At 38.9% G+C, this 17,815-nt stretch overlaps 1 protein-coding gene across 4 annotated transcripts in view; it reads right to left on the bottom strand.

The window, feature by feature from the left end:
* Positions 1-17,815, bottom strand: part of CCDC90B (coiled-coil domain containing 90B) — a 49,765-nt gene that overhangs the window by 17,718 nt on the left and 14,232 nt on the right. For 3 of the 4 annotated variants that reach the window (XM_045483809.1, XM_045483808.1, XM_045483811.1), the window contains 5 exons: positions 3,892-3,993; positions 3,231-3,272; positions 3,067-3,138; positions 2,920-2,973; positions 1,580-1,694 (listed from right to left, as the gene is read on the bottom strand). In XM_045483809.1, coding sequence (XP_045339765.1) covers positions 1,580-1,694; positions 2,920-2,973; positions 3,067-3,138; positions 3,231-3,272; positions 3,892-3,993 — 385 coding nt within the window. The remainder of the gene's footprint in view (positions 1-1,579; positions 1,695-2,919; positions 2,974-3,066; positions 3,139-3,230; positions 3,273-3,891; positions 3,994-17,815) is intronic. The other variant, XM_045483810.1, reaches the window with a different exon arrangement.

Genomic DNA, 17,815 nt, shown 5'->3' with positions numbered 1-17,815 from the left:
ATCATGTTAAGAACTAAAACTATTCTTTTCCCTGAAACCCTACAAACTAAACTTCAGAAAAATCACACTAGCTCACACCTAGAGACAACCTTCATGCCTGTCATTCTATGGGTCACTCAAAAGATCAGAGACAGTTGAACTATAAATGAAAATCCGTCAGACTCACTGCTTGCTCTAACTCAGTCTGAAAATGCTTCCAGCCTGACAACTAGAAGTCATGACTACCCTTGACCCAATCATTAACCGTTGTTTTCTTTTGTTCTGACAGAACCAAAACACCCGATTACTTATTTAATACCTGATTACTTAAATCAGTTGTTTTCTTTTGTTCTGACAGAACCGAAACACCCGATTACTTATTTAATACCTGATTACTTAAATCACAAGCCTAGCTTTGAGAATATCCTACCTCATAGCTTCTGAAATGAGTTTAACTGAGCTGATCTATTGTCTGATCTATTGTACTAGGTGATCTGTTGTACAGACTGGTTCAATGAGACAGAACAATCTACCAGTGCTCAACTTTCATGTGTGAAACTTCAGGGAAGTTTCCTTCAAGTGCCAAGGGCAGACTGTCCCAAGACAGGTGATTTTGGCATGAATATTACTTTGAGTTAAAAGCAGTCAAACCTAGCAGATTAGGAAAAGCTTCTTACTCCCATTCAACTGCCTAAATTTACATTTACATAATGGACAGCCTATATACCAGGAACACAACTATTAGTGGAGATTCCTCTTTACCTAAGATATCTAGTATTTGCAACTTTTATTTTCCAAACATCTCCTCTCACCTTCCTGCCAATGGCCGTCCTTCTCTATGTATCCTCAGACCCCTAAACCCCTTTCCTTAGCTCAGGATGTCATATAAGCCTTATGTTGCTTGAATGTCTTTGTAATTTCACGTCTGTTTTCTCCTGTTAATCTGTCTGATGTCAACTGCAAAGGACATTCTTCCTCCCTGATAATACTGTAGAAAAGAACAACAAAATAGTGGTAACTGAGAGTTTTGATCATATTTTTTAGTTAAACTGAGACTTAACAAAGGGGGTGGAACTGTTAAACTGAGATGGTGTCACTCAGGCCTAGTCTGAAAACCAGGGCTTAATGGCAAATCTAATTGTAGTTTAACTGGTCCAAACTGGTCAGTCAGGAATTTTCCCATTAGTTATAGTGGGTCTGCCACACAGCCCTCTCCCTTTCCTCAAAGTGTAATCTGCATAAGACTTCTTGTTTTTTACCCTTAAGAGAAAGTGACCTTGCCTGGAACAATCCTTTTCTTTCGCTAGTAACTTTCTTGTCCCACCTTCCCTCTACTTGCTAGATAAGAGGATGCCCAAATCATTCAAAAACAAAAAAAAACCCCAAACAATTAGAGGGCACCTGGGTGGTTCAGTCAGTTAGAAGTCTGACTTTGGCTCAGGCCATGATCTTACAGTTTGTGAGTTCAAGCCCTGCATCAGACTCTCTGTTCCTCCCCCACCTGTGCTCTCTCTTGAAATAAACTTAAAAACAAAACAATTAGATCTTCAGATGTACCCCACTGATTTTTGTTTTTTAACAAAATATGGAATTACCTTACCTGCAAGGTAACGGATAGTCTCAAGCTTGTTAGACTCCATCAGTGTTTTTAAAGAAGCAATTTCAGTGTCAATTTTATTACAGGTCTCTGAAATAATACTTCTGGTTTTGGTATCCTGCAGTAAATAAGAATGAGACAATTTTGTCCATATGACATAAATATTTACATTAGAAACCCTTACTTATGGGCCGTGTATTGCAAAAATTTTAATGGCGATAAAAAGAAAACATTACATGAACATTATAAACTGACAAAAATTCCTTCTATTTTTAATATTTGGAGATTATTTATTAGGATTATCACATTTTGAGTACATTCTATTAAAAGCCTCATAGGAAGAAATTTGAGAACTAAGAGGGAAAAATTTTAGTCCTAGAACTTAAATTCCTTAGGATATCACGGTTAAAACTTTCAATTGTGTAAAAGAAAAAAACTCAACCAGATTTATAATGCGAACTGGCAGAAATGCTTGCTGGGTAAAAACAAATGCTATGTGTACAGGGGTTAAGGGGTAGAAGAGCTCAGAAATTAGCCCTGAGAGAATTTGTTGATTTCCTTGTTCATCTCCTCTATCCTGACAAGAAGTAAGAGAATATAACAGAATACATGGAAAGGCAAATGAGACCCTCCCTTCTATTTAAGAACGAGGTCTCTTCTGTTAGAATGTAGACCCAATGGCTTTTATTAAGACGATGGCTGAGTAAAAAAGCTACGTTTCACTCAAACCATAGAGATTAAGCAATGATTACCATTTAGGATTAGGAGAAAGTAAATAGTAGTGGAGTATGGAGTTTAGAATCTGGGTTCACATTCCAGCTCCACCATTTATTAGCTGTGTGACCTTAACTTCCGTGTGTCTCATTTTCCAAACTGGTAAAATGAGAAAAAAGAGGGCCTACTTCAGAGGCTGATAAGGAGAATTAATAGAAGTAAAGCAGGTAGAACTATCTGATGTATAGTAAGCACTCAATAAATATTCACTATTTTAAAATTTTAAAGATAATTTCATTGAACCTGTGCCCTCATTTAAATGTGAATCCAGGTCTTCCAAAAAATAGTTAAGCTGGGGCAGGGGGAGCGGGGTGTGAACCTGGGTGGCTTTGTCAGTTAAGCACCTGATTCTTGATTTGGGCTCAGCTCATGATCTCATGGTTTGTGGGTTTGAGCCCTATGTTGGGCTTAGTGCTTGGAATTTTTTTCTTCCTCTCTCTGCCCCTCCCCTGCAGGTGCCTTCTCTGTCTCCCTCAAAATAAATAAATGTAAAAAAAAAAAAAAAAGCTCAGATACAACACATAAAATACATGAGTGGTATAAAAGAGAATTTTTACATACTAGCTTACATTTTTGGTAAATTCTGTGGTTGCTTCCATAAGTTTCTTTTCTTGATCTGTAAACTAAAGGATATGACAAATCAGGAGGTTAAAAAAAAAAAAAAGACTAGAAGGAATTAATAAGTTACCAAGAAAGTACATTTAGAAGCACATTACCATATCTGTTACTCTGCTCCTTTCTAGGTTGATGTCCAGTTTATTGTCTGCTCTGATCTGACTGGTTTCATTCTTTACAGAAAATCAAAATATTAAAAAAGCAATCTCATAATGTTTGTTCTGAAATTAATAAAATATTTTAAAGTGAGAAAAGTAAAACTTACTATCAGTTGCTGCTTAACTTGTTCCAATTCAGTTTTCATTTTCTAGGTATAGGAAAAATCACATGCAATTGCCATTAAGCCAAAAGCCCATAGCATGATTTATTCAACAAATCTGAAACCTTGCATTAGCAAAAACTGGATGATCTACAGATTTCTAATGAAGCACTAAAGATAGACAAAAAAGGAAAGTAGTATTTCATCATATTCAGAAAATTCTTATGAACAAAACAGTAAAAAATGTATTCTAGTTTTAAACCATGACTGATATATGAAATTTAAAAATATTTAAAATTAAAAAAAATTAAAACTCCAAATGAATTACAGAAGTAGTTTTCTCTTAACTCACAAAAATTACTGCAGATTCATATAAAATGGCACATTGCTTTAAATTTTGAGAACATTATATTGAGCTATATTAGAAATTTTATATATAAAGATTTCCCCTTACATTTGACTTTTACATGTGTAAGATACAACTCTTATTCTTTGGTCTAGACTATGACTGATACATAGAAAGATTAGTTATAGGTTAAACATCTAGCATACTTTGACCAAAAAACTTGGTGAAAGTTACTGAATGACCACATAAAATCATTACTTGGTCCTATTAGAACACATGTGAAATCAGTTATTTTATTAGTAATAAACAAACTAGTATCACCTGGTTCTCTGCTCTCAGATTTGCAAATTCACTTTTCTCTAGGATGACCATGTCTTTCCTGATGGAGTCCAAATGAGCCATTAGTTGTTGTACTGTTATTTCCTGGAAAGCAAAATTGAAATAACCTAGTGATATATGGAATGCTTTCACCTTACACAGAATTGTTTTCATGGAATGTAAAAGAATCTGTTGTTATGCTACAAGGTGTAATGTTGCTTGGCTAACTAAACAAAACCATATGAAACCTATATATAAAAATGAAAAGGAGGTTCCAGTCCAAGGTTGTGACACAGGAGGACCCTGAACTCACCTCCTCCATGAATACATCAAATATATACCTATTTATAAAGCATTTCCTGGCACAAAACCAGACACATAGACCAATGGAATAGAATAGAAACCCCAGAACTAGACCCACAAACGTATGGCCAACTCATCTTTGACAAAGCAGGAAAGAACATCCAATGGAAAAAAGACAGCCTCTTTAACAAATGGTGCTGGGAGAACTGGATAGCAACATGCAGAAGGTTGAAACTAGACCACTTTCTCACACCATTCACAAAAATAAACTCAAAATGGATAAAGGACCTGAATGTGAGACAGGAATCCATCAAAACCTTAGAGGAGAAAGCAGGAAAAGACCTCTCTGACCTCAGCCGTAGCAATCTCTTACTCGACACATCCCCAAAGGCAAGGGAATTAAAAGCAAAAGTGAATTACTGGGACCTTATGAAGATAAAAAGCTTCTGCACAGCCAAGGAAACAACCAACAAAACTAAAAGGCAACCAATGGAATGGGAAAAGATATTTGCAAATGACATATCGGACAAAGGGCTAGTATCCAAAATCTATAAAGAGCTCACCAAACTCCACACCCGAAAAACAAATAACCCAGTGACGAAATGGGCAGAAAACATGAATAGACACTTCTCTAAAGAAGACATCCGGATGGCCAACAGGCACATGAAAAGATGTTCAGCGTCGCTCCTTATCAGGGAAATACAAATCAAAACCACACTCAGGTATCACCTCACGCCAGTCAGAGTGGCCAAAATGAACAAATCAGGAGACTATAGATGCTGGAGAGGCTGTGGAGAAACGGGAACCCTCTTGCACTGTTGGTGGGAATGCAAATTGGTGCAGCCGCTCTGGAAAGCAGTGTGGAGGTTCCTCAGAAAATTAAAAATAGACCTACCCTATGACCCAGCAATAGCACTGCTAGGAATTTACTCAAGGGATACAGGAGTACTGATGCATAGGGGCACTTGTACCCCAATGTTCATAGCAGCACTCTCAACAATAGCCAAATTATGGAAAGAGCCTAAATGTCCATCAACTGATGAATGGATAAAGAAATTGTGGTTTCTATACACAATGGAATACTACGTGGCAATGAGAAAAGATGAAATATGGCCTTTTGTAGCAACGTGGATGGAATTGGAGAGTGTGATGCTAAGTGAAATAAGCCATACAGAGAAAGACAGATACAATATGGTTTCACTCTTATGTGGATCCTGAGAAACTTAACAGGAACCCATGGGGGAGGGGGAGGAAAAAAGAAAAAAAAAAAAAAAAGAGGTTAGAGTGGGAGAGAGCCAAAGCATAAGAGACTGTTAAAAACTGAGAACTGAGGGTTGATGGGGGGTGGGAGGGAGGAGAGGGTGGGTGATGGGTATTGAGGAGGGCACCTTTTGGGATGAGCAATGGGTGTTGTATGGAAACCAATTTGACAATAAATTTCATATACTAAAAAATAAAAACAAAAAAAACAAAAAAAAACCAAAACATTTCCTCCTGAAGGACACCTCAGGGCTAACCAGCCAGCTTCTGCACAACAAAAAATATACCACAAAGAGAAAGGCAAGAGAGACAGAAGAACAGTAATGAAGGGAATCCCTAATCCTGACACTGAGAACTGCAGTAAGAGGGACAGTACTGAATGACCATGAGCAGATTCATCTGCCCTGGAATAAAGAAAAAATGCTGAGGTTTAAAAGGGCAACTAGAATATAAAAGATCCAGCCCTCGAACTCTTCCAGAGAGTGCTGCTGGGACTCTCTAGTTCTGAGGGGCTGGTGAGCATCACTGTTACAGTCCCCTTCTATTTTTAGAGCACAGACAGGAGCAGGGTCTGGGCACCATAGCCAGCTTACCACTTCAGCAGACACTAGGCCCCCAGCCCAAACCAGCACAGTGTCGTGGCCCCAGCGTGGAGACACCAGAATACCCCTGGTCAGTGTTCACAACAGCTCACCTTCTGAGGTGAGGCAGGTACAAAGCACCTCAGAACACTCCAGGCTCCCAGCACTTAAACTCCAGATGACTTGGCATGACACCCCCAGCTCAGAGCATCCTGTTACCTTTCCAAATTAGCTCGTGGCTAATTTGACTCCAGACAACTCATCAGGGCACACTCTGTACAGTGTGTCCAGGGATCCAGTGGTCCATACCCTGCAGCAGCTGCAGCAACCTGACCAGGGTGTGTCTTGGGCTTGCACTTACCCCTGGCTTGCGCTCATTTTGGCACCAGGTACTCTCTTACGGTGCCATCTATGCAGAGAGCCCCTGGACCACCCTGGCTCATGCTCACTTCAGCTTAAGCTGTCCTGCCAGGGCACTAATTCCACAGAGAGTCACAAGACCTCCCAGATTGGAACCTTTTCAGTTTCAGTTATCTTACCAGGGTATGTTCCATGGCAAGAACACTGGGCTTGCCCCCCAAATGATACCCTTTATAGCACCAGTTGTCCTGCCTGGGGGCCCTCTGCACTGAGAGCCTTGGGAACCTCCAGCTTGCACCCACTTCAACTTCAGCTGTCTGGCCAGGATGCACCTCTATGTGGAGAGCCCGAAGACAGTTCTGGCCTGTACCCACTTTGGCTCTGGGCATCCCACCAAAGTGGCCCTAACATGAAGTGCCCCAACACCCATGACAGCCACATATTCAGTAAGCCAGCTAATGTCACCAGACACACATTCTCCACAGGGGATGACTTGACTATACACAAGATCATCCTACTTTGAAAAGGTAGCTGTTGTGTGTAACTCACAAAGTAAAGCAAGAGGAAGAGACAAAAGAATTTGCTTCAAATGAATGAACAAAGCCCAAACCTCAGAAACAGAACTAAATAAAATGGAAATAAGTATGCCTGATAAATAGTTCAAAATTATGGACATAAAGATGCCCACTGGACTGGACAGCAGAGTGCATAAACTTGGTGAGAACTTGAACAAAGAGATAGCATATAAAAAAGAACCAAGTTGAAGAACACAATAAATGAAAAATAAACTGGAGGGAATCAACAGATTAGAGAATGGAAAAGAACAGATTAATGATATGGAAAAGAGGGTAATGGAAAGCACCCAAGCTGAACAGTAAAAAGAAAAAAAACACAGGGATAGGTTAAGGACTCTCTTGGACAAAATCAAGCAAGAACATCTGCATTATAGAGGTCCCAGAAGGAGAAAAGACACGGGGTGCGGCGGGAGGCAGAAAACTTATTTGAAGAAATGATAGTTGAAAACCTCCCTTATCTCTGGGAAGAAAACAGGTATCTAGGTTTGATAAGTGCAGAAGTACCAAACAAGATGAAGCCAAGGAGGTCCACACAGTAAGTAATAATTAAAATATCAAAGATTAAAGATAAAGAGAGAAGTTTAAAACCAGAAAGAGAGAAGCAATGAGTTACATACAAGGAAACCCCATAAGACCATGGGCTGATTTCCCTGCAGAAATTATACAGGCCAGAGGAAGGAGTTAAGATGGCAGAGAAGCATAGAGACCCTGAGCTTGTCTCATCCCTGAAACATAGCTAGATCAGCACCAAACCATTTTGAACACCTAGGAAATTGATCTGAGGATTTATGCAACAATCCGTATAACCTGAGCCACAGAACTCGGCAGATACATGGTGTGCAGAGGTGAACTGGGGGAGAGAAAAGCCACAGAGGGTAGGGAGCTGTTTTTGTGGAGAGAAGACTACGAAAAAATAAAGGGGTAGAGTGTGGTACATCAGGATTGTGCACAAGAAAAGCACTTGCCCTGAAAGTAGTTTGAGAGAGAAAGAGTGAAAATACTCACAGGGGACTGAACAAGAAATCTGTTCCCCAAAACCATTGACAGGGAGAAAGGAAAGGGCTTCAATACCACCAGGATTCTATACACAGTGGAGCACAGAGTCTGAAGATTCAGAGCCCCGTGCCTGGTGGTGCTCTGGTGAGGAAGTAGGGAGAATCCCCAGGAGCAGGCAGTGGGGTTTGAGGGGTCCATATGCCACATAGGGAAAAGTGGTTCCCCTGCATGGAGTGCATTTGGTAGACACCATACGCCCTCCTGGTGGGCAAAGGTCCCAGAGGACCCCAGAGAGCAGCCATGTTTGCTCGTATTGGGACAAAGATGCCAGAGTGCTGTGAAACCTGGCGCCAACTGTGTGTTACGGACTGCCATAATCTCTGAACCTCTGCCACCGTGTGACCACACAAACGTTTTCTGGGGCAAGCTGGCTTCCGGCCATTGCTCAGTGAGACCCTCCCCAGAGAGTTGGTGGGGGTTTCCAAAGTATGGGGTTTTGAAACACAACCCCATCTGAGATAAATCTCGAGAAGGAGGTTTGTCTCGCAGGCAGACAGCTTAGACAGACAGGGTAGAGGCAGGGAGTGAACAAGACCTGAGACAAAGGAGCAGTGCTTGACTGTGGGTTGGTGAGATTGCGAAGTTCCTGAGCCAGAGATTAAGGAGCTGGGTGAAGTCAATTCCACCTCAACCGCACATGCACAGGTACACAAACACACAGATCCAGCCCAGCAAGCTAAGCAGCACCATCTAGTGGAGAACGGAGCTGTTACACCAAGCCCTGCCCAACTGTGCCCTCCAAGCACATCCCCTAGAAGACCAGCACAAGTCACTCCACCTGCTTAGTATATGGACTATAGAGTGCTTCATAGTTTCAGTTCTAGGGGAAAGTGGATATAAATTCTTTTGGGTTTCATTCTATTTGCTGGCTCATTTATTTGCTCATTTTCTTTACTTTGGTTTTCTTTTATCTCTTGAATACAGAGAAAAAACTTATTTATTTACACATTTTCCCCCCTTTCCTTTTCCTTTATTTTCTACATTCTATAAAGTTTCTTTCAACAAGGAGACTGAAACAAACCTAGGATCTGGCTTCCTTTGACTTTGTTTTGTTTATAATTTTTATTTTTTATTTTATTAATTTTTATCCTTCCTCCAAAATGAAAAAAACAAAGGAATTCACCCCAAAAGAAAGAATGGGAAGAAATGACAGCCAGGGATTTAGTCAACACAGACATGAGTAAGATGTCTGTACTAGAATTTAGAACCACGATAATAAGAATACTAACTCAGGTTGAAAAAAGCAAAGACACCATAGAATGCATTTCTACAGATATAAAAAAATAAAATCTAGTTAGGCCAAAATTAAAAATGCTATAACCGAGATGCAATCTTCAATGGATGCCACAATGGCAACGATGGACAAAGCAGAACAGCAAATCGGCAATATAGATAGTAAAATTATGGAGAATAATGAAGTAGATAAAGAGTGAAACAAAGTAGATAAAAAAAAGAGTGAAACAAAGCAAAAGATCACAATACAGGACTTAGAGAACTCAGGGATTCATTAAAAAGGAATAACATGTAGATGATAGGAGTCCCAGAAGATGAAAAGAGAGCAAAAGGGACAGAAGGTTTATGTGAGCAAACTATAGAGGAAAACTTGCCTAATCTGGGGAAGCACACAGACATCAAAACCCAGGAAGCACAGACAACTCCCATTAGATTCAACAAAAACCCATCACCAAGGCATATCATACTCAAATTCACAGAATACACAAGACATGGAAAGAATTATGAAAACAGCAAGGGGGAAAAAACATCCTTAATCTATAAGGGAAAACAGATCAGGTTCACAGCAGACCTATCCACAGAAACTTGACAGGCCAGAAAGGAATGGCAGGATATATTCAACATGCTGAATTGGAAAAACATGCAGCCACGAATTCTTTATCCAGCAAGACTATCATTCAAAACAGCAGGAGAGAGAAATAATTTCCCAAACAAAAACTAAAGGTGTCCATGACCATTAAACCAGTCCTGCAAGAAATTTTAAGGGGGGCACTTTGAGTGGAAAAAAGACAAAGAAGACCAGAAGCAACAAAGACTAGAAAGGACCAGAGAACATCACCAGAAACACCAACTCTACAGGCAACACGATAGCACTAAATGATTATCTTTCAGTACTCACTCTAAATGTCAATGCACTAAATGCTCCAATCAAAAGATGTATGAGAATTAATAAGAAAACAAGACCCATCTATATGCTGCTTACAAGAGACTCATTTTAGACATAAAGACACCTTCAGATTGAAAATAAGGGAATGGAGAACTGTCTATACTGCTAATGGTCATCAAAAAAAAGCTGCAGTAGCCATACTTCTATCAGACAATCTAGATTTTATTTTAATGTGTTTTAATGTTTATGTATTTTTAAGAGAGAGCTTCAGTGGGGGAGGGGCAGAGAGCGAGAGGGAGACAGAATCTGAAGCAGACTCCAGGCTCTGAGCTGTCAGCACAGAGCCTGATGTGAGGCTCAAACTCATGAACTGCAAGATCGTGACCTGAGCTGAAGTCAGATGCTTAACCGAATGAGCCACCCAGGTGCCCCCAGACAAACTATATTTTAAACCAAAAGAGTGTAACAAGAGATGAAGAAGGGCATTATATCATAATAAAGGGGATCTATCCACAAGAAGATATAACAATTGTATTTATTTATGCCCCCAACGTGGAGGAACCCAAATATATAAAGTAATCACAAACATAAACTAATTGATAATAATACTATAATCGTAGGGGACTTCAATACCCCACTGACAACAATGGACAGATCATACAGGCAGAAAATCAACAAGGAAACAATGGCTTTGAGTGACACACTGGACCAGATGAAATTAACAGATATATTCAGAACATTTCATTGTAAAACAACAGAATACACACTTTTCTGGAGTGCACATGGGACATTCTCCAGAATAGATCACATCCTGGATCATAAATCAGCCCTCAACAAGTACACAAAGATCAAGATCATACCTAGCATATTTTCAGACCACATCACTATGAAACTGGAAATCATCCACAAGAAAAAATTTGAAAAGACCATGAATACTTGGAGATTAAAGACCATCCTACTAAGGAACAAATGGGTTAACCAAGAAATTAAAGAGGAAATTAAAAAGTAAATGAAAGTGAATGAAAATGAAAACACGACTGCCCAAAACCTCTGGGATGCAGCAAAGGCAGTCATAAAAGGGAAGTATATAGCAATCCAGGCCTTCCTAAAGAGGGAAGCAAGGTCTCAAATACACAATCTTATGCCTAAAGGAACTGGAAAAGGAACAGCAAATAAAGCCAAAAACCAGCAGAGGAGAAATAAAGATTAGAGCAGAAATCAAGGATATTAAAATAAAAAACCAAAACAAAACAGAACAGGTCAATGAAACCAGGAGCTGGTTCTTTGAAACATTTAATAAAATTGTTAATCTAGCCAGATGGATCAAAAAGAAAAAGGAAAGGACCCAAATAAGTAAAATCATGAATGAAAGTAGAGAAATCACAACCAATAGCAGAGAAATATAAACAATATTAAGAGAATTTTATGAACAATTATATGCCAACAAATTGGGCAATCTGGAAGAAATGGACAAATTCCTAAGAACATATAAATTACCAAAACTGAAACAGGAAGAAACAAAAATTTTTTAACAGATCCATACCCAGTAAAGAAATGGAATCGGCAATCAAAAATCTCCCAACAAACAGAAGTCCAGGGCCAGATGGCTTCCCAGGGGAATCTACCAAACATTTAAAGAAGAGTTAACACCTATTCTTTTGAAGCTGTTCCAAAAATACAAATGGAAGGAAAACTTCCAAACTCATTCTATGAAGCCAGTTTTACCTTGATTCCAAAACCAGACAAAGACCCCACTAAGGAGAAATACAGACCAATTTCTCTGATGAACATGTATACAAAAATTCAACAAAATACTAGCAAACTGGATCTAACAATACATTAAAAGAATTATTTACCACCATCAAGTGGAATTCATTCCTGGGATGCAAGGCTGGTTCAATATCTGCACGTGAATCAATGTGATACATCACATTGATACAAGAAAGGTTAAGAACCACGTGATCTCAACAGATGCAGAAAAAGCATCTGACAAAATACAGCATCCTTTCTTGATTAAAACCCTTAAGAAAGTAGGGATAGAAGGAACATACCTCAAGATCATAAACACCATATACAAAAGACCCATTGCTAATATCATCCTCAATGGGAAAAAACTAAGAGCTTTCCCTCTATTGTCAGGAACACATCAAGGATGTCCACTCTCACCACTGTTATCCAACATAGTGCTGGAAGTCCGGCCTCAGCAATCAGACAACACAAATAAATAAAAAGCATCCAACTCAGCAAGGAGGAAGTCAAACTTTTGCTCTTCGCAGATGACATAATACTCTATGTGGAAAACCTGAAAGACTCCACCAAAAAACCCCAAAAATAAATAATCCAGTGAAGAGATGGGCAAAAGGCATGAACACTTTTCAAAGGAAGACATTCAGATGACTAACAGACATATGAAAAGATGCTCAGCCTCATGTAGAACTGATACATGAATTCAGCAAAGTAACAGAAATAGGTTGTATTTCTATATACCAATAATGAAACAACAGAAATAGAAATTGAGGAATTGATCCCATTTACAACTGTAGTAAGAACCATAAGACACCTAACCAAAAAAGTGAAAGATCTATACACTGAAAACTATAGAAAGCTTATGAAATGGAAAAACATTCCATGCTCATGGATTGGAAAATCAAATATTGTTAAAATGTCTATACTACCCAAAGCAATCTACACATTCAATGCAATCCCTATCAAAGTAACACCAGCCTTATTCACAGAGCTAGAAAAAATAATCCTAAAATTTGTATGGAACCAGAAAAGACCCCAAATAGCCAAAGCAATCCTGGAAAAGAAAACCAAAGCTAGAGGCATCACAATTCCGGACATCAAGCTGTATTACAAAGCTGTAATCATCAAGACAGTATGGTACTGGCACAAGAACAGACACTCAGGTCAATGGAACAAAATAGAGAACCCAGAAATGGACCCACAAATGTGTGACTAACTAATCTTTGACAAAGCAGGAAAGAACATCCAATGGAATAAAGACAGTCTCTTCAGCAAATGGTGCTCGAAAACTGGACGGTGACATGCAGAAGAATGAACCTGGACCACTCTCTTATACCATACACAAAAATAAACTCAAAATGGATGAAAAGACCTAAACATAAGACAGGAAGCCATCAAAATCTTAGAGGAGAGAACAGGCAACAACCTCTTTGACCTCAGCTGCAGCAACCTCTTACTTGACCTATCTCTAGAGGCAAAGGTAAACAAAAACAAAAATGAACTATTGGGAGCTCATCAAAATAAAAAGATTCTGCACAGTGAAGGAAACAATAAGCAAAACTAAAAAGCAACCAATGGAATGGGAGAAGACATGTGCAAGTGACACATCTGATAAAGGGCTAGTATCCAAAATCTATAAAGAACTTATCAAACTCAACACCCCAAAAATAAATAATCCAGTGAAGAGATGGGCAAAAGGCATGAACACTTTTCAAAGGAAGACATCCAGATGGCTAACAGACACATGAAAAGATGCTCAACACCACTCATCATCAGAGAAATACAAATCAAAACCACAATGAGATACCACCTCATACCCGTCAGAATGGCTAAAATTAACAGCTCAGGCAACAACAGATGTTGGCGAGGATGTGGAGAAAGGGGAACCTTTTCTTCCTTTTTTTTTTTTTTTTAACATTTATTTATTTTTGAGACAGAGAGAGACAGGGCATGAACAGGGGAGGGTCAGAGAAAGAGGGAGACACAGAATCCAAAACAGGCTCCAGGCTCTAAGCTGTCAGCACAGAGCCCAACGCGGGGCTCGAACCCACGGACCATGAGATCATGACCTGAGCCGAAGTCGGACGCTTAACCGACTGAGCCACCCAGGCGCCCCTAGAAAGGGGAACCTTTTTGCATTGCTGGTAGGAATGCAAAGTGGTACAGTCACTCTGGGAAATAGTATAGAGGTTCCTCAAAAAATTAAAAATAGAACTAGCCCTAGACCCAGCAATTGTACTACTAGGTATTTATCCAAAGGAGACAGGAGTGGTGATTTGAAGGGGCACATGCACCCCAGTGTTTATAGGAGCACTACTGACAATAGCTAATTTATGGAAAGAGTCCAAATGTCCATTGACTGATATACTGATAAAGATGTGGTATATATATATATACGTATATATAATTATATACATAATGGAATATTACTTGGTGATGAAGAAAAATGAAATCTTGCCATATGCAACAATATGGAACTAGAATATATTATGCTAAGTTAAATAAGTGAGTCAGAAAAAGACAAATATTCTATAATTTCACTCATATGTGGAATTTAAGATACAAAAGAGATGAACATAGGGGAAGGGAAGCAGAAATAAGATTTTAAAAAGTAGGGGGAACAAACCATAAGAGACTCATATATAGAGAACAAACAGGGTTGTTGGCAGGGTGTTGGGTGGGGGGAGGGAGGTTAACAAGGAGGTTAACAAAATGCTACTAAACAACAAATTTCTTCAATGAAGAAATCAAAGAGGAAATAAAAAAAAAAATATACGGAGACAAATGAAAATGAAACACAATACTCCAAAGTCTGTGGGACACAGTGAACAGTTCTAAGGAGATGCATAGTGAAACAGGCCTACCTCAAGAAACAAGAAAAATTTCAAATAATCTCACCCTATACCTAAAGGAACTAGAAAACAAAACAAAACAAAATAAACCTGAAGTTGGTAGAAGGAAGAAAATAATAAAGATGAGAGTAGAAATAAAGGAAATACAAACTAAAAAACAATAGAAAAAGATTAATGAAACAAAAAACTGATTCTATGAAAATATAAAACTGATAAGCTTTTATCCAGATTCATTGCGAATAAAATAAAGGACACAAAATCAGAAATGAAACAGAAGTAACAACTGGCACCACAGAAATAGAAAAGCGTATAACAGAATACTGCAGAAAGTTACATGCCAGCAAAGTGGACAACCTAGAAGAAATAGATAAATTCCTAGAAACTGATACAAGCTTTCAAAACTAAACCAGGAGGAAACAGAAAATCTGAACTAGTAATGACACTGAACACATAATCAAAAAAAACCTCCCAATGAACAAAAGTACAGAACTAGACAAATTCACAGGTGAATTCTACCAAACATTTAAGGAAGAGTTAACAGCTCTTCTCAAAATATTCCAAAAAATAGATGACAGAAAACGTCCAAATTCATTCTATGAGGCCGGCATTACCCTGATACCAAAACCAAACAGACTTTACAAAAAAAAAAAAAAAAAAAAAAGACTACAGGCCCATCTCTGATAAACACAGATACAAAATTCTCAACAAATATTACCAAACTTTGAACTGAACAATACATTAAAAGGATCATTTACCACCATCAAGTTGGATTTATTCTAGGGATGCAAGGATGGTTCAGTGTTCATAAACCAATTGGTGTGGTACATCACATTAACAATAGGAAGGGTAAAAACCATATGGTCATCTTAATAGATGCAAAATAAGTATTTGATAAAATACAACATCCATTCATGTAAATACTCTCAAAAGAGTGGGTGCAGAGGAAATATAACTCAACATAATAAAAGCCACATATGAGAAACTGACAGCTAATGTCATACTCAATAGTGAAAAACAGAGAGCTCTTCCTCTAATATCAGGAACAAGATGAAGGTGCCCACTCTCACCAATTTTATTCAACATAGTACTAGAAGTTCTAGCCACAGCTATTAGGCAAGAAAAAGAAATAAAAGGCATAGAAATTGGTAAGGAAGAAGTACAATGCTCACTGTCTACAGATGACATGATACTATACATAGAACCCTAAGCCCTAAACTCCACCAAAAAAAAAACAAAAAAAAAAAAAACAAAAAAAAAAACCCAACCCTATAATTCAGTTTTTATGTGAATTCAGAATATAACTGAATTTTTGGATTGAGTGTACTTAACAGTATAGTCTTCCTGCAGTGATCAAGTACAAGGCCCTGAGCCTCAAACCCATCTTTCATGACATCTTTGGGGTGGGGGTGGGGTCAACAATTGGATTAGGCTCAATGATGGAATGAGATGTTAATTTCACACACTAATCATAAAAACACCAAAATTTAGCATTTTGAATGTAGGATTAAATGGTATTGCCAGCATAAAACTTCGTTAAGCCACAATTTTAATTCACTGGTTATAGGTAAACTTAAAAATCTAATTTAAGGATATTATAAAAAAAGTCAATAGCTTGGACTTTTGAGGAAGATGGCAGAATAGACAGCCTTTAAATTTTCCTTGTCCCATGAATACAACTTGGTGACACTCACATCAATGCAAATAACCCAGAAAATGACCCAAGATTAGCAGAACAAACTCCACAAGTAACTGTAGAGAAGAAGCCACATTAAAGAGGGTAGAAAGGCACAGAAATTGTGGGGAGCTGAACCCCATGGGTCTGGCTGCCAGAGGAAGGGAGCTGTGAGGTGCAGAGAGGGGTGAGAAACAGAATATCACATCAGGGAACCTACACAGGGAAGACCAATCTCCACAGGATTTGGCTTTGAAAATGAGAGGGGGTAGATTTGGTGATTTCTTAACCAGGAGGACTTAAAGCCTACAACTTTAAAAATCCCTGAGAGCAGCAGAACGCTGAGTCCCACACTTAAAGAGACATTTAAATAGATAGCCCCCAAAAAGCCCAGGAGATACGGCTTAGAAGAATCAGTTTGTTAAAAAAAAAAAAAACAAAAACAAAACCCTAAACACACACAATAAAAAAACTGGCAGCAGTTTGAAAAATGAGAGCATTTGAGAAGGAGAGTTAGTAATCTCAGAGTTCCTTAAGGGACATCTCCAGGGAAAAAGGAGCTGGCATGTACCATTTCCCTCCACCAACCCCAGCACAATCACCCTTCCACTGGTGGGAACCAGCACCTGTGGGCATTCACTGCCTAATTTGCTTACACTGCACCACCCCAACCTTCTCCAGCTAAACCTGCCTCAATCCAGCTGCTAAAGGTCCTCTCCCCCAGAAGACTAGCACAAACCTTGCCAACAATGTGTTCCGACCACCTGTGGGGGATGTGTGCACCTTGTTAAAACTGCATCACCCACCCACGTGTGCTTTGTGGAATGTCCTTAAGCCAACTCCAGTACCCACAGCAGCTGCATAAAAGAGGACCAGCCAGCTTGTTAAAAGTGAGCATCCCACCAACTACTCTCAAGAGCAGGAGATGTAGCTGAATTTCCTAACACACAGAAACAGACAGAGTTAGGTAAAGTGAAGAGACCAAACCAAATTAAAGAAAAGGACAAAATCACAGCAAGAGACTTAAGTAAAACAGAGATAAATAATGTGCCTGATAGAGAATTTAAAGTAATGACCATAAAGATACTCATGGGATTTGAGAAGAGTGGAGGACATTCTGTGAGACCCTTAAAGACAAAAAAGAGCCACTCAGGGATGAAGAGAACAATAAATTTAAAACAAAAATACACTTGACAGGCTAAATAGCAGGCTAGAGGAATTAGAAGAATGAATTCATGGCCTGGAAAACAGAGTAAGAGAGAGTAATCAGGCTGAGCAAATATAAGAGACAAAAAAAAAAAAAAAAAAATGCAAAATGAGAACAGACTTAGGGATCCCAGTGACTCCAACAAGTGTAATTAATGTTCACAATACAGGGATCCCAGAGGAAGAACAGAGAAAAG

Source organism: Leopardus geoffroyi, chromosome D1 (genome assembly GCF_018350155.1).
Source record: "Leopardus geoffroyi isolate Oge1 chromosome D1, O.geoffroyi_Oge1_pat1.0, whole genome shotgun sequence".
In the NCBI taxonomy this organism is placed as follows: domain Eukaryota; kingdom Metazoa; phylum Chordata; class Mammalia; order Carnivora; family Felidae; genus Leopardus; species Leopardus geoffroyi.
The sequence above is the reverse complement of the archived record's forward strand: the minus strand, read 5'-3'. Positions and strand labels throughout refer to the sequence as shown.